This window comes from Acomys minous (genome assembly GCF_964271855.1).
Source record: "Acomys minous genome assembly, chromosome: 12".
Lineage (NCBI taxonomy): Eukaryota > Metazoa > Chordata > Mammalia > Rodentia > Muridae > Acomys > Acomys minous.
In genome coordinates this window covers 60039829-60062663 of record NC_140493.1, presented here as the reverse complement: position 1 = coordinate 60062663, position 22835 = coordinate 60039829, and the positions used below count along the sequence as shown (strand labels likewise).

The 22835-nt window shown below is 45.6% G+C and overlaps 1 protein-coding gene across 3 annotated transcripts in view; it reads left to right on the top strand.

The window, feature by feature from the left end:
• The window catches only part of GRHL2 (grainyhead like transcription factor 2), a 141032-nt gene that overhangs the window by 41075 nt on the left and 77122 nt on the right, over positions 1-22835 (top strand). For all 3 annotated transcript variants that reach the window (XM_084747942.1, XM_084747941.1, XM_084747943.1), the window contains 4 exons: positions 6575-6642; positions 11212-11605; positions 20318-20373; positions 21738-21894. In XM_084747942.1, the coding sequence (XP_084604068.1) occupies positions 6575-6642; positions 11212-11605; positions 20318-20373; positions 21738-21894 (675 nt within the window). The remainder of the gene's footprint in view (positions 1-6574; positions 6643-11211; positions 11606-20317; positions 20374-21737; positions 21895-22835) is intronic.

Below are 22835 nucleotides of genomic sequence, written 5' to 3'. Positions count from 1 at the left end.
CTCTTACTCTCCGGCTTGTTCTGTCTTCGCCTGTGTCTGGTTTGTTCTCTCTTCCACCTCTCTCTGTAAAACTCTCCCTTTGAATTCCATAAACTCAACTACCACAAACTCAACCCTCCTGCACTGCCTCCCAGCTCACTGACTCAGCTGAACTGCTTGAACAGGGCTGACTAGAACTCAGAGATCTGCACCCCTGTGTCTTCTCTGTATTCCAGCTGGATCACACAGATGTTGGGTGTGATCTCCTCCTAGAGCAGCCATCTTCTGAATTAAAATTCCTTCTCCTCTTCCCTCCCCCTCCTCGTGTGTGTGTGTGTGTGTGTGTGTGTGTGTGTGTGTGTGTGTGTGTATAGAAGCCAGAAGAGGGCTTAAGACCCCTATGGGCCAGAGTATTACTTATTTCTCATCTGTCATTTTATTTTATGGTTAGGCACTTCACTTTATGCAGTGCTGCCACAACCTGTTATTTTATTTATTTGTATTATATTATTTTATTTTATTTTTGAGATTGGGTTTCTCTGTGTAGATTTGGCTGCCCTAGACTCACTGTAGTCCAGGCTGGCCTCGAACTCACAGAGATCCTTGTGCCTCTGCCTCCCAAGTACTGGGATTAAATGCATATGCCACCATTCAGCCATCAGCATTTACTTGTCTCTAGATTTTTCAGTTTAATAAGAAACATCCAGGTGCCTAGATGTCTCTGCTCTCTGGGGATCATCCCTGTGAAACATTAGTGAGGGAGACCCAGCAGCTCTAGCCCTGACTGACTGTCTCAGCAGCTCTAGCCCTGACTGACTGTCTCAGCAGCTCTAGCCCTGACTGACTGTCTCAGCAGCTCTAGCCCTGACTGACTGTCTCAGCAGCCCTAGCCCTGACTGACTGTCTCAGCAGCCCTAGCCCTGACTGACTGTCTCAGCAGCTCTAGCCCTGACTGACTGACTGTCTCAGCAGCTCTAGCCCTGACTGACTGTCTCAGCAGCTCTAGCCCTGACTGACTGACTGTCTCAGCAGCTCTAGCCCTGACTGACTGACTGTCTCAGCAGCTCTAGCCCTGACTGACTGACTGTCTCAGCAGCTCTAGCCCTGACTGACTGACTGTCTCAGCAGCTCTAGCCCTGACTGACTGACTGTCTCAGCAGCCCTAGCCCTGACTGACTGTCTCAGCAGCTCTAGCCCTGACTGACTGTCTCAGCAGCCCTAGCCCTGACTGACTGTCTCAGCAGCTCTAGCCCTGACTGACTGACTGTCTCAGCAGCTCTAGCCCTGACTGACTGTCTCAGCAGCCCTAGCCCTGACTGACTGTCTCAGCAGCTCTAGCCCTGACTGACTGACTGTCTCAGCAGCTCTAGCCCTGACTGACTGTCTCAGCACTCTAGCCCTGACTGACTGACTGTCTCAGCAGCTCTAGCCCTGACTGACTGTCTCAGCAGCTCTAGCCCTGACTGACTGACTGTCTCAGCAGCTCTAGCCCTGACTGACTGTCTCAGCAGCCCTAGCCCTGACTGACTGACTGTCTCAGCAGCTCTAGCCCTGACTGACTGATTATCTCAGCAGCTCCAGGCCTGACTGACTGTCTCAGCAGCTCTAGCCCTGACTGACTGTCTCAGCAGCTCTAGCCCTGACTGACTGTCTCAGCAGCTCTAGCCCTGACTGACTGATTATCTCAGCAGCTCCAGGCCTGACTGACTGTCTCAGCAGGTCTAAGCCTGACTGACTGACTGTCTCAGCAGCTCTAGACCTGACTGTCTCCATTTATTTTCATTTTCAAAAAGTCCTTAAAACAGAATATAACATTAGAAGAAATACTAGTCACAGGAGTTTTAAAGTAAAAGTATCTCATGAAATTAAACAAGAAACAATAGTGGGTTTTAAGTGTGATTATGATCACAAGTGGGGCTGGAGAGATGGCTCAGAGGTTAAGAGCACTGACTGCTCTTCCAGAGGTCCTGAGTTCAATTCCCAGCAACCACATGGTGGCTCACAATCATCCATAATGAGATCTGGTGCCCTCTTCTGGTCTGCAAGTGTACACGCAGGCATATGACTGTATACATAATAAACAAATACATACATACATAAATAAGTAAATCTTAAAAAAGAAGTCAACAGGTGTTACTTATTTAGCAAATAATGAGCTTCATGGCTACTGTGGCCGTAGGCACTGTTAACTAAGGCTGGCCATGGCAGGGTGCTCCAATGCCTTCTTGCCAGCTGGGCATCCTGAACTAAGAGCTGACTGCAGCCTCCCACTCTCCTTCCACTGTGGGGAAATCAGCTTCAGACAAACCCACCAAGAACAATTTGACCTGGGGCCTCTGCTTCCTGTTGCCTCACCTAAGACAGAGAGCATGGCATGAGGCTCAGCGAGAGCATTTTGACTGGGGATGTTATTATGAGAAATAATTACATTATTTATTGATAGATGGTGCTCGGTTATTTCACTGGTATCTTTGGTCTAGGCTGGCTTTCTTCTCTTTAGCCGGAAAGGACATGTTTGGCAGACACCGACAGCCTGTTCTTAAAGGCGGTGCACACTTATTTTTTTTTTTTTTTGGTTTTTCGAGACAGGGTTTCTCTGTGTAGCCTTGACTGTCCTGGACTCACTTTGTAGTCCAGGCTGGCCTCGAACTCACAGCGATCCACCTGCCTCTGCCTCCTGAGTGCTGGGATTAAAGGCATGCGCCACCACGCCCGGCGCATAGCCTGGTCTACAGAGTGAGTTCCCAGATGATAACCTGGGCTACACATGGATGGAAAGCGCGTTGAGGTTTACAGAGATGGTGTAGGGACAGAGAACTCATTATGTTAGAATGCGTCATTTACCCACCTAGCCTGTGGCTGGCATGCTACGTGTCTGCTTGTTTGTCGGAGTCTGTTGTTTAGAGAGAAATTGAAAAACAGGTTTTTTGTTTGTTTGTTTTGGTTTTTTTAGCAGGAATTTTCTGTGTAGCCATGGCTGTCCTGGACTCTCTTTGTAGAATAGCCTGGCCTTGAACTCACAGAGATCCGCCTGTCTTTGCCTCCTGAGTGCTGGGATTAAAGGCATATACCACTATGCCCAGAGCAGCTTTCCTTTATGAATAAAACATTGTCAAAATTTGACAGTTTTAGCAGTTAAACAAAATCTATTGACACATAATTAAAATGTTTCTGTTTTAAGTATATAGGTCATGACAATTTCTTTTTCTGACTTTTATGATCAATATAACAATTAATAGTTTTAAAAGGCTTTAAAGAAATGATCCGGGTGTGGTGGTGCATGCCTATGATCTCAGCCCTCAGGGAGGCAGAGACAGGCAGACCTCTGTGAGTTTGAGGCCATCCTGGTCTACAAAAGGAGTCCAGGACAGCTAAGACTACACAGAAAAACCCTGTCTGCAAAAAAGAAAGAAATATATTGATAAGAAATACATTTGTTCTTATTCCTTTTAGTAAATTTATTGAGAGAGAGAGAGAGAGAGAGAGAGAGAGAGAGAGAGAGAGAGAGAGAGAGAGCGAGCTCTTGTCTGTGCTGCTTTGCTGTGCACACCAGGCTAGCTGGCCCTTGGGCATCTGGCTGCTTACCTGTCTCCACCTCCAAATTCACAGTAAGGATGTTGAATCCCGGATGCGTGGCACTATATCCAGCCTTTTATGTGGGTTCCAGGATCCAACTCGGGTCATTATCTGTGTTACACGTTTTACCCACAATACTATCTCCCTTTCCCCATTGCTTTTAAGTAGATATTTGTTTATTTATTATGCATACAGTGATCTGCATGCATGTACACCTGCAGGCCACAAGAGGGCACCAGATCTCATTATGGATGATTGTGAGCCACCATGTGGTTGCTGGGAATTGAACTCAGGACCTTTGGAAGAACATCCAGTGCTCTTAACCTCTGAGCCACCTCTCCAGCCCCTGCTTTTATCCTTTAAAATAGATGTTATTGCTGTTGTGAAATAGGCATAATATCAAATTTGTGTATGTGGTGTCACATTGGATTTGTATTAGTAAAACAGAGAAGCGTACCTTGAAACAGAAGTAATTAGTAATTAAGTGCCTAGGGAACGTATTTGGTTTACAACAGGGTCAGGGGATACCTGAGTACCTGAATGTGGGGAGTTGAATGTTGGAAAATGTGATACTGGGTGTCTGATCTCCTCCTGTATACGTCTGAGAACATCATGATTCAAGCTCGCACCTGCCTGTAAATATTTTGAGAAGCAGGGTAAAGAGTTTATACAATACTGACGTGGTTGACAAATCTACACGGCCCCCCGTGTTAAATGACTCATCAAACATTAGACTCTTTTCTATATCACATGGTTCCTCACATTTCATGCAAGATTTGCTGTCTTTTTATATGAAACATTTTAGTGCCTAAGAAAAGAAGTAATCTTTTTTGTTTGTTTGTTTGGTTTGTTTTTTGTTTTTTGTTTTGTTTTGTTTTTTTTGAAGCAGGCTCCCTCTATATACCTCAGGCTGTCCTGGAACTCTGTAGGCCAGGCTGACTTCAAAATTCACAGAAATCCTCCTGCCTCTGTCCCCCAAGGGCCGTGATTAAAGGTGTGTGCCACCATGCATGGCTAGAACTAGTCTTGTTTCATTTGAACAGTATGTTCGAATGCTCATGCTGGGGCCACTTCAGTCCCCTGCAGTCGCATCATGCTGTTCTGGGATCAGGAAAGAGGTCACTGTCCTGTGAGATCGATGCTTTTCTCAAGGTAACTTGTTGATGAAATAGAATCACTCTCTGCCTGTCTATTTATCTAATCTATCTATGTATCTATGTATCTATCGTCTATCTATCTATCTGTCTATCATCTATTTATTCTTTCGAGACAGGGTTTCTCTGTGTAGCCTTGGCTGTGCTGGACTCGCTGTAGACCTGGCTGACCTCGAACTCACAGCGATCCGCCTGCTTCTCCTTCTCTTTTTAACTATAAGCTTTAGAAGTTAAATTATTCTGACACTTTCTGTCACATTATCATAGTAAGTGTGTAATGGTTCTTTCGTCCACTAGGGACCTCACTGGGCTCTTTCAGGGAGGCATTTGTGAAGCACAGATAAGCAAGCCCTTAGGAGCTGCAGAGCCGTGGACTTCTGTACCCAACCCCCCACATTTCATCTTAGACTTGAGATCACGTGGTCAACCTCTAGCCCCATTTTTGCCACTTCCCTAGCTCAACCATCTCAGCTTTTGTTTTTGTTTTTGTTTTTCAAGACAGGGTTTCTCTTGTAGTCCTGGCTGTTCTGGACGCACTTTGTAGACCAGGCTGGTCTAGAACTCACAGAGATTAGCCTGTCTCTGACTCCCCAGTGCTGGGATTAAAGGCATGAGCCACCACATCCGGCCCATCTCAGCTTTTGTTATGTATTTGGCTTAGTGGAAACCACAGGGTTTCCTTGAGGAGTCCAATAGAAATGTGTGTTTGTCTCTAAACACTGAGAATATTGGTTCAGAAGGAACGCTTCAAGGTTAGCCAGAAGCAAACAAGTAAACAAACAAGTCCAAAGCGAAAGCAAAAAAAAAAAAAAAAAAAAAAAAACCTACCTACCCAACCAGATCCAGTTATGTCTGTAGATAGTGGACTCTCCCCTCTCTTATGATTACTTTTCAACAATGTGTCAGGTGACATGTTGGCCACAGTTAGGAATGAAATGTATCAGGAAGCCTGGAGACAGACTTCTAGGAGTGGTTAGGGAGTGCCCTTCGAGCTGCTTGTGACCACACTAGCTGAGCTGTCAGGCCCTTGCCTGCCCAGTGTCTTCCCTAAACCCCTGTCAGCCTGGTGTCCAGCTCCAGCAAAGCAGCTCCTCAAGGGATTGCTGTTTTTTCACACCCATCTTCACCCTTGACGCATGGCTTTTTCCCTCACCCGGTTCCTAAAGCTGGGAGCACAGAGGAGAGTCTACACTGGTTGCCCTTTGTCTCCCTCCCGTTCCAGTCAGGCTACTCACCTTTAAACACTTTCTGACAATAAATTCTACGTCTTCAAAAAAGAAAGTTCACAGCCGGGCGTGGTGGCGCATGCCTTTAATCCCAGCACTTGGGAGGCAGAGGCAGGAAGATCTCTGTGAGTTCTAGGCCAGCCTGGTCTACAAAGCAAGTCCAGGACAGCCAAGGCTACACAGAGATACCCTGTCTCGAAAAATCCAAACAAACAACAAAAAAGAAAGTTCACATTAGTTTCTTGGGCCATGTTGAGGTCTGCTCATATGTACACGCTCAGTAAGTCTGGCTGATGGTTAACTTCTGTCTTGGTTATCTGATTATGCGCATGCTCAGTAAGTCTGGCTGATGGTTGACCCGCCTTGGTTGTCTGTGTATGCGCATGCTCAGTAAGTCTGGCTGATGGTTGACCTGCCTTGGTTGTCTGCTTATGTGCATGCTCAGTAAGTCTGGCTGATGGTTGACCTCTGTCTTAGTGTCCGCTTATTCACGCTCCGCAAGTCTGGCTGATGGTTGACCTGCCTTGGTTGTCTGTGTATGCGCATGCTCAGTAAGTCTGGCTGATGGTTGACCTCTGTCTTAGTGTCTGCTTATTCACGCTCCGCAAGTCTGGCTGATGGTTGACCTCTGGTTTCCAGGTTCCGCGAGACAAGAGACTTCTGCCTGTGAGCAAAGCAAGTGACAGCCAAGAAGACCAGGATAAAAGGTATGATGCAGGAAATGTTTGTCCCCCAGAAAGTACCCCACTTCTATGTTTTTTGAACAAGCCAGACACAATGACTCATGCCTTTTAATGCAGTGCCTGGGAAGCCGAGGCAGAGGCAGGTGGATCTCTGAGTTTGAGGCCAGCCCTGGTCTACATATCGAATTCTAAGACAGCTGGGGTTACATAGACCTGTCTCAAGAAAATACTCTTCCTGGACCCCCCCTCTCCCCCTCCCCCCATCTCCATGGACTGAAGAGAGGCTCAGTGGCTTAGAGTCCTTGTTGCTTTGGCTTAGGACCTGGGTTAGATTCCCAGCCCCGACATGTACTTAAATTAAAAATAATAACTTGAGCTGGAAGAAGATTGTTTTTCAGAAGAGATAGAGCCAAAAGCCTTTCCTTCCATCTTTTGGGAATCTGGGCCAAAACTTGATCTCTTGCTAGGAAAAGCAAATGGCGTATTTTCTTTTGCCTGTGCATCCAGAGGGTCATCAACAAATCCCCTCAGGTGAAGAGCCGAGGAGGAGTTGGTTGCCGGGAAGAGCCTGCTTGCTGGACGGAGTCTTCTGCCCAGTCCCGCACCCTTTCCTGTGTCCATTCCCTTAAGGGAATGACACTCTACACAGATTCCTCTTGGTGAGGGAAAAGGAATTACTTAATGAGCCCAGGGAGGAGCTAGTGGGGACTGTAGGCAGATGCTCGCACAGCAGGACATCAGGAGACCATATATCATCTTGCTGTTGTCCCCGGTGGGGCTAAGAAGCCGGGTGGCCAGAAGACACAGGTGAGCTGAGAGTAAAAAAACGGGGAGGCATAGTCCCAGCTTTACTTCTGAGGAAGCCACTTGGAATACGGAGCTTGTGGTCACCTTTCCGTTGCGACTTAGGTGGTTTCCCCTCCTCTCTCAGCAGGATCTCATGCTTGCTGTGGTGGCCGGGAGCACCGAGTCCCTCTCCTCAGGATAGAATCATGTAAAGAAAAAGAGGGGACCAGAAGGGACTGAAACGTTTTTGCTCAGCTGTTGCCCCACAGACCGCCAGCCAGGTCTCTGCCCCTGCAGTGGGATGGAGAGGGATTCCTGCTAGCCATCTGTCCTTTGTTCTAATATCCATCTGGGGGAGTTGTAGTGGGTTTGGTTTTGGTTTGGTATTGTTTTGGTTTTTCGAGATAGGCTTTCTTTGTGTGTGTCCTTGGCTGTCCCGGACTCACTTTGTAGACCAGGCTGGCCTTGAACTCACAGAGATCAGTCTGCCTCTGCCTCCCCAGTGTGCGCCACTGAGCCCAGCAGGGGAGTTGTAGTTTTGAAATTCTGTGCCATCAAGTCTTAAAGTTAATACTGTTCTAGAAGTGTAGTTTGCCATACAATGTGACTTCTGAGTCTATGAATTTTTTATATTAGCAATTCGACTAGATTTATACATCTCTGTAGTCTGCTAGTTTATTTGATAATAAGAACCCTGAAAGATACTTGTGCTCTTTGCCTAAAACTCATGTTTTTGTAGTAACTATAGAATAAGGAAATTTGGCTTGAAATAGACTAAAGAGAAGTCTGCATATTTTGGCAAGGCCCGTAATACTGTCTGTAAAGGGCCCCGGGAACTAGTGGGTGGTTTTCGTGTTTAGCAGTCTGTGTAGAAGAACCCACTTACAGCCAGACTGCAGGGCGGTACCCACAGACATTGATGGTCCTGTATGAGACGGGCCAGAGAAGTCCTGAATTACAACTAAAGAGATGAAGGAATGCCCAAGGCTTTCATCACGTTGGTCTTGTGTGCATCCACTCAGGTGGTCTTGTTATGGCAACACAGTTTTCCCCTGTTTGTTTTCTAACACTGATTTTTTTTTTTATAATGGACTCCCTTTTTTTGAAGGAGCATCTATTAACATTCCATGAAGTACTCAGAACAGTGGGCTTTTATGAAATGCTCGTGCAAATGGGTGCTCTGAATTTTGGCACCCTTTGGCTCATTGGATTCACATTAAACATGATGTCTAAATCTCCCCCCCCATATCTTCTATGTGACAACTCTCTTATTTGATCACGAGAATAGCTATTGCTTGAGGGGCCATGGTGGTTGTAGACCCGTAGATTTTATTCCTCAGGCAGTTGGCTTTTAGAGTCAGTGCTGCAGATGTTCGACCGGCTTCCTGCTCATTTGCATATGTAGAGCCGTTCTTCCTGAAGTCTCACTTTGAAGGTCTAACTGAAAAAAAATCAAGGCTAAAATCACCAACTCTTGCTTGGTAGGTAAGCGCAGAGACAACTGGACTTCTTTCTCTTCGGAAGGAAACAGAGAGAGCTTGATTCTTGAGAAAATCAATTGTATTCAAACATTTACTTCTCACAACGTAATATGCCAGTTGACTCCAAATAGCGTGTGCTAGATAAAGGAGCTCAAATTCACAATGAGCAAAGACCAGGATCAATAAAAAAAAATGTACTTTCTCTTCGCTGTTTTCTTGCGAACCATTCACAAAGGCTCCTCCTTCTGCAGGCTTAACTGCTCAGAGGGCCTCTGTGAGAAAGTAGCTGCACTTTCTTTTTACTCCTGATCTCTACCCAAATTCTTTAAAATAAATGAGAGTGTTTCATTATATCCTGGCAAAACTTAACTTTCTAAACCCTTTTCTTTCTCTGTACCATAGAAATGGTCAATGAGCTCATTGTACTTAAGCACACGTAAATATTTCTTTAATAAATATATTCTCAAGCCGGGAGTGGTGGCACACGCCTTTAATTCCAGCACTCGGGAGGCAGAGGCCAGCCTGGTCTACAAAGCGAGTCCAGGACAGCCAAGGCTACACAGAGAAACCCTGTCTTGGGGGGCGGGGGGGGGAGGGAATATATATATATATATATATATATATATATATATATATATATATACACACACACACACACACACACATATATATATTCTCCAAATAACTAAATGCTGAAATATCTATGAGCTGCTGTCTCTCAGTTCACGGATGTATAAGAATGCTAATTTCTTATTTTGTTTCATAGGCTAGTGAAAAATATCCTTCCCACCAACCCTTCAAAGTCTCATGTCTATTGCCCTTTCTCTGGTTGAGACAAGGGCTCACTTGATAGCCCAGGTTAGCCTAGAACTCATTAAGTAGCCCAGGCTGGCCTCAAACTTGAGTAATCCTCTCAGAGGCTCCCCGTGCTAGGATCGCACACATGAGCTGCCACAGTGAACTTGCGTTCTCCTTTTGAGACTTCCTGTCTGTATGCAGAACAGAGGACGGTGCGATGGGCCCCATCCCGGGTAGCAGCAGCAGGGTTAGGTGTTTGCTATTTTTCCTTGATATCTACATGTTCCTTCAACCACCTTAAAAAATCCCACTGTTGCCAGGCATGGTGGCGCATGCCTTTAGTCCCAGCACTTAGGAGGCAGAGGCAGGCTGATTTCTGAGTTTGAGGCCAGCCTGATCTACAAAGCGAGTTCTAGGACAGCCAGGATTGTTACACAGAGAAACTCTGTCCTTGAAAAACCAAAACTAAATGGGAAAAAAAAAATCTCACCGTCAAATCATTTTACCTTTTCTTTTCACTTGTATCTCTAAGAACTGAGGACATTTTATTAAATAAACTTAAAATCTTATCAAGAGCGAAGTTAACAACATTAAATGTTGCCCAATTCACAGACTACAGTCAGCTGCCTCAAAAGTCACTTTGATTTACTCAAGTTAAGATCCAAATAATATCATATAATATCTACGCATCATGATTCAGAGTTTATCTATTTATTTAAGACAGGGCTTCACTGTGTAACCCTGGCTGGCCTAGGTTGACTGGGCTAGCCTTGAACTTGAGGATCGACTGGCCTCTGGCTCCCGAGTGCTGGTATTAAGGCATGAGCCATCATGCAGGCTGGTGGTTGGGGTTTTAGAAGTCCCTTTTAATCTAGGCCGCTCCATCCACGCTTCCTCCTCTTTTGTGCTCCTGCCTAGTTGTTGAGCTGCCCTTGTCCATGGGACCTGCCTCTGTGTGTCTCTCTGGCCTCATCCGTGGGACCTACCTCTGTGTGTCTCTCTGGCCTCGTCCGTGGGACCTGCCTCTGTGTGTCTCTGGCCTCGTCTGTGGTCCTGCCTCTGTGTGTCTCTCTGGCCTCGTCCGTGGCACCTGCCTCTGTGTGTCTTTCTGTCTGTCTTTGATATTCAGGTTCTCAATGCTTCTATTTTCTGAAAGCTGGAAGATAAAGGTTAAGACATGATAAGATTTAGGGCCACCTTTTAAAAAATTATTATTATTTTATAAAGTGGTATGTGTGTACCTACATTGTTTATTTTTTAAAAATAATTTATTTATGTTTATGTTATGTATATTGGTGTTTTTACTGTATATATGTCTGTGTGAGGGTGTCAGGTCCCTTGGAACTGGAGTTACAGATAGTTGTGATCTGCCTTGTGGGTGCTGGGAATTGAACCCAGGTCCTCTGGAAGAGCAGCCAGTGCTCTTAACCACGCCATCTCTCCAGCCCCTGCATTGTTTGTTTTTATCAGTTTTTTTTTAAGTAGAGATTTATTCTTTTTCTATCATGTCATGGGTCTGAACACACAGAAACTGTCTCGGCACCAGTGAAGCCCAGAGCAACGTGAGCGGAGGCGAGAGCCGAGTGCAGGTCTTGAAGACTGTCCCAGTGAACCTCTGCCTAAGCCAAGACCACGTGGAGAGTTCCAAGCGCGAGCAGTACAGCGTGTCCATCACCGAGAGCCCGGCGGTCATCCCTGTGTCAGGCATCACCGTGGTGAAAGCTGAGGATTTCACACCGGTGTTCATGGCGCCCCCTGTGCACTATCCCCGCACGGACGGCGAGGAGCAGCGGGTCGTTATATTTGAACAGACTCAGTATGACCTGCCCTCTATAGCCAGCCACAGCTCCTATCTCAAGGACGACCAGCGCAGCACGCCTGACAGCACCTACAGTGAGAGCTTCAAAGATGGGGCCTCAGAGGTGAGTCCTGCTCCACACCCAACCCAGAACCCCCAGGTAATCTCTATTTTCCATTCAAGAGATTAAGTATAATTGAGGGGCTGTTTACTCTTTTTTTTTTAACTTTAAATTTTTTATTTATTTATTTTTATTTCATGTGCATTGGTGTTTTGCCTACATCTATGTCTGTGTGAGGGTGTCAGATTCTCTGGAACTAGAGTTGGCAGACAGGTGTGAGCTGCCATGTGGATGCTGGGAATTGAACCCTGGTCCTCCCGAAGAGCAGCCAGGGCTCTTAGCCGCCGAACCATCTCTCCAGCCTGACACTTATTACTTTTAATGCGCTTGCTGATAACTTGGTATTTTTAAACATGTGGAGGAATATTTCTGTCTTGTCAGGTGATACTTTGTTTTGGTTTAAGTCTTAAACCTTTACGAGGGGGTTGCTAGAAGCTTATGCGGAACTTACTACCTTGATCTGTTTTAAACTTTCCAAAGGGTAGCTGCGGAAAGCGTTGCCCATCCTAGCTCTCTGCAGCTTTTGCCAGACTGAATACCCCAGAAGTTGGTTGCATTTTCATCTATCCAGTGGGCTTTTATTTGCCTGTACTTTGTAAAGGATAGAGGTCATCTTTTCAGGTTTACAAACACCACAGAACAACGACTTTTGTTTTTAGACTAACAAATTCGAAGTGAATAAACTTAGAATTTTGATAATTATTTACAACTGGATAGTCAATGTCAGCAGGAAGGTTGCCCCCTGAAATGAGCCTCCGACCTTGAAGTGCTCTTTCCCTTGGCTCGTGGCAATCACCAGTCTGCCTCTGTCACTGTTCTGCTGCCTCTTTTAAAACTTCATGTTTAAGTTGAATGCAATATAATCTTTTACGTTGTCTTCTTTCATTTGGCGTATTTTTGGATTTATTTATTTTTGCTTATGGGTAAATGATTTGGGTCAGTATTCCAAGATAAGTGCGTATCACAACGTGTTTGCCAGCCCATTAGTTGGTAGGGACCCGGCTGCCACCAGCTCATCACTGTACCCAATGCCTTTCTGAACAGACAGGAATGTGTCTTTCATTTCTTGTGGGCATCTAGGCCTGGAGTGTAAGGCTCACGTCTGCTTCATCAGGTCCGCACATATGGTGTTTATTAGTTGTTACTGTTGTTCTCGGCTGTGCCGTGATGACAATTCCTGTCTCCACACCCTTGCCAGGCTTCCTCTGCTCAGCTTCAGGCATTTTAGTGATTATTTGGCCGTGTCCATTCTTTTCCCGATCTGCATCTGTCCGATGGCTCGTGGGTCTGAGTACTGTTCCATGTGACTCTCCCGTCCCTGTGTCTTACGTGGAGTGTCTGTTCAATTCTTTGGGTGACTTATATTTCTCTTATTGAGTTGTAAAGCATTCTTTTTGGCCACAGGAACGAATATAAGCCATCTACATGCTTTTAATCCCAGAGTCTTTTGTGTTCTTAATTGTGTCATCTAAAGCGTGTCATTACATAATCAAATCAATTTTATTTTATTAAAATTGTCTTTTATAGTTTATTCTTTTAAATATTAAGATGTCTTCTTCTAACCTGATGCCCCAACAATTTTCTCCTGTGTGTGTGCCCTAACCAATATCTCAAAAAGTTTTGCTTGTATGTACACATGTGTCTCTAAACAATTTTCTCATTTGTATGTGTCTAAACCAGTGTTTCAACAACCTTCTCATGTATGTGGTTAAACCAGTCTCTCAACAATTTTCTTATATGCCCATTTCTGGACTAGTCTCCCCCTTACATGTAGTTTTCTGATGCACCTTAAAAATAATTTTATAATTTGTTCTAAATTTATTAATGTATCTATTGTTTGGAGACAGGGTCTATATATCCCTGATTGTCCTGGAGTTTGCTATGTGGGCCAGGCTGTCCTCAGATTCACAGTGCTTTTCACCTGGCTCTGCCTCTCCAGTGCTAGGATTAAAGCATACACCAATATGTCTGGTTCTAAATTTATTTTTTATTATTACTACTATTATTTATCTTATTATTATTATTATTATTATTATTATTATTATTATTATTATTATTATTATGTTTTTGAGACAGGGTTTCTCTGTGTAGACCTGTGTGTCTTAGAACTCACTCTGTAGACCAGTCTGGCCTCAAATCCAGAGATCCGCCTGCTGGGATTAAAGGTGTATACTGCCACCGCCCAGCCTAATTATTATTATTTTTGGTGTGTGTGTGTGTGTGTGTGTGTGTGTGTGTGTGTGTGTGTGTCTGTGCACGCACTCACGTGGACATATGCAGATGGAGGTCAGAAGACAGCTTTCGAGACTCATTTCTTTGTTTCCGCCATGTAGATCTGAACTCAGCTTGACACTGAACTCAGCTTGTCAGACTTGATGGCCCTGACCTGCTGAGCCATTTCTGTGGCTTTATTAGGCATGGTATGAAGCAAGGCTCAAGATCTCATTGTACATGGATACCGAGTTGTTCCAGGACCATTTATTGAGTTTGAAAAGATATTTCTGCGTCCATTTACTTGCCATGGAATCTTCTTAGAATGTCTGTTAATGATGTCATCGTTAGCCGCCTCTCCAGTTCTTGGCTTAGACTGTGCAATGAGCATGCGCTTTTCTATCATCTGGGAGCAGCGCCTCCCATGAGAAATAAGTCGCTTTGGCATTTTCAGCTCGTCTGGGCCTATAAAAGTAGGGTGTGGGGGACTGGGGGTTTTTCAAAGAAAGGCAAGTGCATTGGCAGATGTCAAGTGCCCTCATCTGGTGTCCTGTACCAGTGCCATTGGGATAGAAATACCTAAGAGCCCGGAGCCACACGTGACAATGGCTTTATTGTTACATGGCAGAAGGGTGAAAGGGCTACTACATGCTAGTTTGCTCTCCTGACAGCCTGGCTCTCTCAGTACTGGACGTCGATTTGCTCAGGAGGGCTGCCCTCATGATCCACCTCTCAACACTCCTGTGTTGGGGATCAAGTTCTTACACATGCGTTTTAGGGGACACAGTCACATCGCAGCAGCAGCAGCAGCGTTCATGATTGTCACCTGTGTTTTCTTAGTGAGGAAGATCAGGCACAAGGGGCACTTATATCAGTCACTGCAGCCAGATGGCAAAGTGTCTGCTCCAACGCCTGACTCTCGTCTCTCTGCCATGGAGAAGGGTCTGTGAAATTAGAGAGAAGTCTCATTAATTCTATCACACAAGACAGTGGCCCACCCAATGCTTGTTTAGAATCTGAGTGTCCCTTATCTATCTCAACAGATATTGCTTACCATTCAGGTAGGGACCAGAGAGGCGCCACACGGCAGCCAGGAGTAGCGGCTCTCACAGGTGCACCGGCAACCCTGCCACTGCCAGCACCGGAGGCTCATCAACCTGGGAGTGACCGCAATCAGATCTAAGAAATTCTCTGCCCCTGGGGGGGGGGGCTATCACGTTTCTTTAAATTTGGTAGTTTTGCAACTAGGCTCTTAATGACCTTGTAATAAAAAGGGAGAAAAAATTCTGCCAATCTGTTTCTTATGTGACTTCACTTAAGATCAACAACAGCTTTTTGTAGTTTTTAAACTGAGTAAAGGATTTTGTAGTCTGATATTGTTGAGCACTTGACTTGCCCCCCCCCCCCAGTAGTCAGGGGTGCTCTTGGAGAAAAGCAAATAGGTGAAACCATCCTTTGGTCTCATGGGAGGTCCATGGTTCTCCCTAGAGAGGATCACCGTTGAGATCACTGTAGAGAGCTGTTAGTCACAGAAGAGTGTGTGGCTGTGGACCAGCGGACTGTCACACCACTGGGGGGGGGGGGGGAGATACGTTATCAGATGTGCCTGTGGTTTAGATAAAGAAGGCGGTGAAAGGAAGCTATTGTGCTGGGGGCTTGCTTTGGAGTCTGCGAGGTAGCAAACTTTCTGGAAGCCGAAAGGAAGGCTCTGCTCACTCCAGTCAGAGATCATGTCTGGGAACATCGGTGTTTGCTTCGCAGACTGGGTTTCTGCTGAGGTGAACTGAGTCCAACAGTCCATGGATCTGTGACTGTCAGCTGTGTCCTTGGCAGGTGGCCGTGGGTGTGAGGGTGAAGTTGTTCACCAGGAAAAGTTGATTAAGCAAAACGTCCAAAACCCAGTGCTTCTTCTTTTCAGTAAACTACAGAAATGTCTGTGACGATGGTCATTTGTCATCGGAGAGTACCGGGGCGGGGGGTGGGGGGTGGGGAGGGGGGATGGGGGGGTGGAGACTGTGTGTGTTGGGGGAGCAGTTTGCATTGGATCTCGTCAAAATGTAGTAAAAACCTGGCCACCTCTGCAATCGTTGCTCTGGAGGCGGCATGCAGGAGAGCCCTGCTTCCTTTGGGCAGCTGTGCTGTTGGGAAGGCGGGATCAGCTGAGGATGGTGCCTCTCCCCACCTCAGCCTTGTTCGTGTGACTGGAAGCATCTCTGTCAGGAAGTGGCACGGGCTCTCACTTTGATGTGATGTGTCATCACAGACCACGCCTGCTCTAGCACAGTGATGGCACAGTTCGAAATGGGAGTTGAACTTGGCCCTGCACGCGCTAGGCAAGTGTGCTGTCCTGAGCTACATCATAACCTTGTGGTTTTTGTTTTTGTTTTTTGTTTTTCTTTTTCTTAAATGAGTGTGATTAATGCTCTTCCCCTACTAGACTAAAAACATTGATTAAAATGGGACCCGCTCTGCTCTACTTTCCTATAGCACCCATCACATGTGGCTAGACTGCTGATATTAGGAGAATGTTCCGTATAAGTGGCAGATGACTGAATGACAAAGCTGAACCAGTTGTGAGTGGGGAAAGGCCCAGCACTGTTGAGTTGTACCTGACTTCCCCACAGCTAAAGAATTCTTGTGTCTTGTGGTCTGTTTTTAGCAGGGTGTCTTCTCTTTGCCATTTTAAATATGCTGGTGTGAGCACTTGGGAGGCAGAGGCAGGTGGATCTCTGAGTTTACAAAGCCTGGTTTACAAAGTGAGTTCTAGGACAGCCAGGGCTATACAGAGAAATCCTAAGGGTCAAATATATGTTAGCACATGTTTTAATTAAAAACAAATTTCTTTCATGTAGTATGTTCTGATCATGTTTCCTCTCCCTCATGTCCCCACCTCCCCACTCACCCAATTCTATTACTTCCCTCACTTTAGAAAACAAGAAACAATAAAATAGAGGGAATGACAGGTGGCGGTGGTGGCTCACACCTTTAATCCCAGCACTGGGAAGGCAGAGGCAGGCAGATCGCTGTGAGTTCGAGGCCAGCCTGGTCTACAAAGCAAGTATAGGACAGCTATGGCTACACAGAGACACCCTGTCTTAAAACAACCAAAAACCAAAAAGAAAACACACACACACACACACACACACACACACACACACACACACACACACATACACACACACACACACACAGAGAGAGAGAGAGAGAGAGAGAGAGAGAGAGAGAGAGAGAGAGAGAGAGAGAGAGAAACCCATTAAAAAACACAAAATTGGGAACCATAACATAAAAGCAAAGGACCAGTAAGGTTAAAAAAAAAAAAAAAAGCCCAGACACTATGAAACCGACCAAGTGAGCACCTACGCGATTGTCATGCTTTCTAAATGGACCATCTACCTAGTATTTATTTATTTGGTTGGTTGGTTTTGTTTGCTAGTTTTGTTCATTTGAGACAGGGTTTCTCTGTGTATTAGCCCTGGCTGTCCAGGAACCTACTCTCTAGAGCAGGCTAACCTTGAACTCATGGAGATCTGCCTTCTAGAGTGCTGGGATTAAAGGCATAAACCACAACCCAGCTTCTACTTAGTTTTTAAAAAAAAAAAAAGATTATAAAGAAAGTATATAAGAATGAAAGAAAAATTAATATTGAACATAGATAATCATACGCTTAGCCTCAGTTTTCTTTATCCTTGCACATGTACATTTATGTACTGGAGCAGAATTCTGTTTGTTTTTGTTGTTGTTGTTTGTTTTTTGTCTGTATTTATTGACAGTGTTTTCAAGTCTAAATTCTCACAGTATCTTATGTTCTCACATTAGCTGAGAGAGTGAAAACAGACCCACCACAAGCCCAGTGTGTTCAGTCTACTGTCCCACCCCAGGCCACCAAGCTTGAAGGCAGAGAGACTCACACAGGCTGCAAACACTGACCCTCCGTGCTTGTCCGGACTGTTGAAGAGTCCTTGAAACCCTTTCCCCCCCCCCCCCAAGACAAGGTTTTTCTGTGTATCCTTGGCTGTCCTGGACTCCCCCTGTAGACCAGGCTGGCCTCAAACTCACAGCGATCCCCCTGCCTCTGCCTCCCGAGTGCTGGGATTAAAGGTGTGCACCACCACACCCAGCCAGACTAACTCTCTCACTGAAAACTAAAATAACATTTTCAAGAATTTCTTACACTCAAATTAGAATATTCTTCAAAACACCTTTCCTTGAAAGACAACAGTAACAATGCACTATGCTCCTGCGCATGGCTGAAGCATTGGTTGTTTAAAATGTGGCTAGTTGACTGAGTAAGCCAACATTTAAGTTTTTGTTAACTTAAGCTTAGACAGCACATCTGGCTAGCGGCTACTGCATTGGACTGCGAGACCTAGACTCTCAGTTCTCCTCTTCTTAAGTTGCCCACGAGTGTGTTCTTGTCTCTATGTCTGTCCTATGTCCTGCCTTGCCTCATGGCGGCCCCCCCTTTACCTGTATTGCTTTCTCTCACTTTTTTCTCTCAACCCACACCAAAGACCACAGATGACGGAAACTCCACAGATTTATTTTTTCCTGGTAATGTCCGGGTAATTCCCTCTAGGATACATGAATGAATCCATAATTCAACATGGACTTCCACGCATAGTTATTTGTTGTATTTTAGTTCAGTGCATTGTTGCTTCACATGCGAATTTATTTCTTTCAACCACTTTTTTTTTTTTGAGGCTAGGATGGCATGTTATATAATTTCTGTGTTTCTTCTGGAGCCAAACAGATGGCGAAGCCCTAGAACATTCTCACTGAAGGGTTTGCAGGCTGACCGATTGTAAAAGAAGCACAAACCAACGCACTTGACTCTCCGTCAGCGTGCATGGGTTCACGGGGTCGGGTAAACACGGAGGGAAGGCTGTCTTCTTGGATCTGATAAATAAAACCAGATAAGAAGACTTGTACACCCAGCAGTCGGGGAGGCAGAGGCAGGCGGAACTCTGTGAGTTCAAAGCCAGCCTGGTCTACAAGGACAGCTGAGGCTATACAGAGAAACCTGGTGTTGAAAAACCTTTTTGAGAAGGAGAAGGAGGAGGAGGAGAAGGAGGAGGAGGAGGAGAAGGAGGAGGAGGAGGAGGAGAAGGAGGAGGAGGAGGAGAAGGAAGAGGAGGAGGAGGAGGAGGAGGAGGAGAAGAACAACAAGACTTGTAAACATGTCAACAGAAACTAAGAGCATGCTGAGCTCTGAACATAGTGGGTGGGGTTTGTGAAGAACATTTGAAAACAGCCGAGAGACTTTTTTCTGAAGAAGGAAACACTTGATCCACTGGACTAAGAGTGGAAATGCGAGTGAGGAGGAGGTTCCACAGACAGGTAGCTCAAGGAGCGGTAGAGGAAGGAGCAGATATGAGTACATTTGTGTGGACAATATGTAGTATGTTCTTTCACCCATAGTATATTTGCCTTATAGATTAAGAGTTAATGTGTGTAGATGTCAGTCGTCTTCTTCCAGTCTGTAGGTTTTGGGTACCAAACTCAGGTCCTCAAGCTTGGGGGGCGAGAACCTTCCCATTCTGAGCTATCTCACCTACCCCGGCATCAAACTTTAAATTGTCTAACACACACACATACACACACACCCACACAGACAGACAGACAGACAGACAGACACACACACACACACACACACACACACACAAACCAGGACCCAGGCTACTGTTTGTGTAACACTATTCTTAGAGCCTGAAAACATTTGGTAGGAGAGAGGCTTAGAGCATGCCGAGATAGTCAGGCTGTTACTACTTACTATACTTAATACACAGGTAAAATGTTCATGCTGTACGGATCATGCTTTTGGTGTTTTGCTAGCCTGTTTGATGTGATCACACACTATGAGTAGACATTTAACAGGAAACACCTTACAGTTCTATGTAAGTGCCAGGCAAATGAGCTAAGCCTGGCTCCTTGGTAGTCCTATTCTGAAAGCCTTGCTTCCGCTTGGTTGGACTTCTTTTTGCTGTGTCATTTTGTCTCTGTAATTGGTCTTCCGTTAATTTTGAATTTGTAACATTTGAGAAAAAGTGCTCGAGGTAACAGACAACTGAAAGAAATGGTTTGGGGCTGGAGAGATGGCTCAGAGCTTAAGAGCACTGATTTCTTTTTTGGAGGTCCTGAGTTCAATTCCCAGCAACCACATGGTGGCTCATAACCATCTATAATGAGAGCTGGTGCCCTTTTCTGGCCTATAGGCATACACGCAGGCAGAACACTGTATATATAATAAATAAATCTTTTTTAAAAAAAGAAAGAAATGGTTTATGTGTTGGCAGGTGCAGCACATGATACCTGTAAATATCTTGGAAACATATTTTTCCTTTATCCTTAGGAAAGTTTTCCTTTCCTAGGAGATGACAAAACGATGAAATGGGGATAGGATACAGTCACTACGATTGCTGTTATTATTTTCTATTTGCGTTTTTCTGTACTGTTTACAGACATTCTCAGCCAATTTGTATTAATTCTACCATTTAAAAATTTCAGAAATTTCGGAGTGCTTCCGTTGGTGCTGAGGAGTATTTGTACGACCAGACGGGAAGGTAGGCTTCAGAGGGTGCGGTTAACTGACGGAGTTCAACCATTTTTATTTTATTGTTTTATGTTTGAGGTGTTTTTCCTGCATGTATGTCTGTGTACCCCAAGTACATCTGGTGCCAACAAAGGCCAGAAGGAGCTGTTGGATCCCCTGGGACCAGCGTCACAGATGGCTGTGAGCAGTCATGCGGGTGCTGGGACTCAAACCCAGGTCCTCTGGAGGAGGAGCCAGTGCTCTAACCACTGAGTCATCTCCTCACCTCCATGCCTCAGAATTTTATCAAATAAGAGAAAAAAATTTTAAACCTTAAATAATTATTACTCCAAAAGTTAAAATATAGATGCAACATTTCAAAAGTATTTGACATAGAAGTAAAGTCCCCTAATCCTGTAAGCAGGATGTTTTAAAAGACCACGTTTGTGAGTGATCTTTGCTCCAAGCCTCTGAGGAGGACTGGGGGGTGAGCAGGATCACTAACTGGGCCGTGGAGAAAGACTGGTGACTCAGGAGGCACTGGCTTTATTAACGGCCCCTTCTGGAGCTGATCCCTCAGTGCAACCAAACAAGCATTTCTGAAAGAACAAATGGAATAAAATGGCATGGTTCATACCTATTATTAATCTTAAATAACTGATATGGTCTTCAGAGCTAGGAAAAATTAATGGTTTGTTTGTTTTTTTTTTTTAATAAATTACATCTTAAAAACATGAGAGGGACTATTTGAGCAAAGATCTTCAGCCCTTTTCTGGAATGAGCTAGACAGTAAACAGCAGACACTACTGTCCCAATAAAACTTTATTTGCAAAAGCAGGCAGCGAGCCATCACCCACAAGGCCCTGACTCGAGGTAGCCTCACCATGAATTCTGCCACAGGTTTTAAAACAAGAAACAGGCAGCTGTGTGCCACATGCTTACAATGCCAGCCGTTCTGACGTGTGAGGTGGAAGATCACAGCCCGGTTACAGTGCAGTTGTGGCTAGACACTAAGAAAACCAGGCAAATACGCAAACTGAAGAGAGGCATTGCCGTTTGGCTTGCTCTTAGGGCAAAAATGGGACTTTCTGCCTAACGCTGGATTCCCGAGATCTCCCCAGGGTTCTCTGGCTGTGAGTTTGCCCAGCCCGTCCTGGACTCTCTCCCGACTCAAAACCACCTGACTTATGGGCCACTGTTAAAAAAATGTGTATATTGTACCAGCACTGACCTTTGGTCTGGATGCATTCTTTTTGCTATATTCCACATTCTGTCTGTAAAATGGAGTAAGTATGTGTTAACAGTCATATAAAACACTGGCGATGTGAGGCTGCTCGGGAAAGCAGAAGTGTCCAAGTTAGTGAACCGGCCCTGCCGCTTGTTTTCTCTTCACAGCGGGACATTTCAGTACACCCTGGAGGCCACCAAGTCTCTTCGTCAGAAGCAGAGCGAGGGCCCCATGACCTACCTCAACAAAGGGCAGTTCTATGCCATAACGCTCAGCGAGACCGGAGACAACAAGTGCTTCCGGCACCCCATCAGCAAAGTCAGGGTATGGACCACATTTCTCAGAATAAAAGCGCATGGTGATCAGAGCGGTGGGATTGTCCCCTCACATTCCTGTGGAAGGCGGGGAGAAAAATCCCAAAATAAATCATTCAGAAAGTTTGGTGCAAGACAAACTATTGGCTCATAGTTTATCATTTTAATCAGTAACCAATAAACCCCAGGGAAGAAGCTTGGTTGCACTTGCTTTTCCACTGTGTCACGGAATCCCTCTCACGTCATTCCCGGCGTGTAGGCTGTGCAGTTGTTTTCAGTTGACCTGTCAATCAGCGTATGTTCGTGAGTGCAGCCTAGGTAGGTTTTTTTCAGAGAGCATCTCCTGCCGAGTTTTGGACCGTTTTACAGCCCTTACAAAGCCTTCTGCAGCCTCAGGCTTAGCCAGGACCCAAAACTGAGGTATGGTTACCATCACCAGCTGTAGCTTGGAGGGATTTCAGATTCATGAGTGTTACGGTCATCTGTGGGAAAGGATCCCTGTGTTCTCACTGTCGGCTTTGGAAGTGTGCCCACTCCTGCCCAGCAGGGCGGTGGTGACCGGATTCTGCCTCGGCTTAAAATTTACAGCAGAATGTAAAGGGCCGATGGACCAGCATCCCCCTGGTCTCTTATAAACTGGCCCACGCCCCTGCACCTGCGGTCCCCAGGCCAGCACACTCTGTTCATAGCTGAGTCCTACTGAGCATTTCAGTCTGAGACGTGGGGAATCGTGGCGTGGCTACAGCACAGTGCCTTTGCCACACATGGGCTAAGTTCCCACGCAGGGTGAGCCCACGGGCAGTCGAAAGGTGCCCAGGATGCTGTCCGTCGTGGGGAACATTAGGACATTCCAAACCTGTGGCCAGAACCGTGGTGGAGGACATACTGCACCAACAAGTCGCCCAGTGACAGTGTCCTCCTTGTGTCAGGCACTGCGTCTCCAATAGCTTA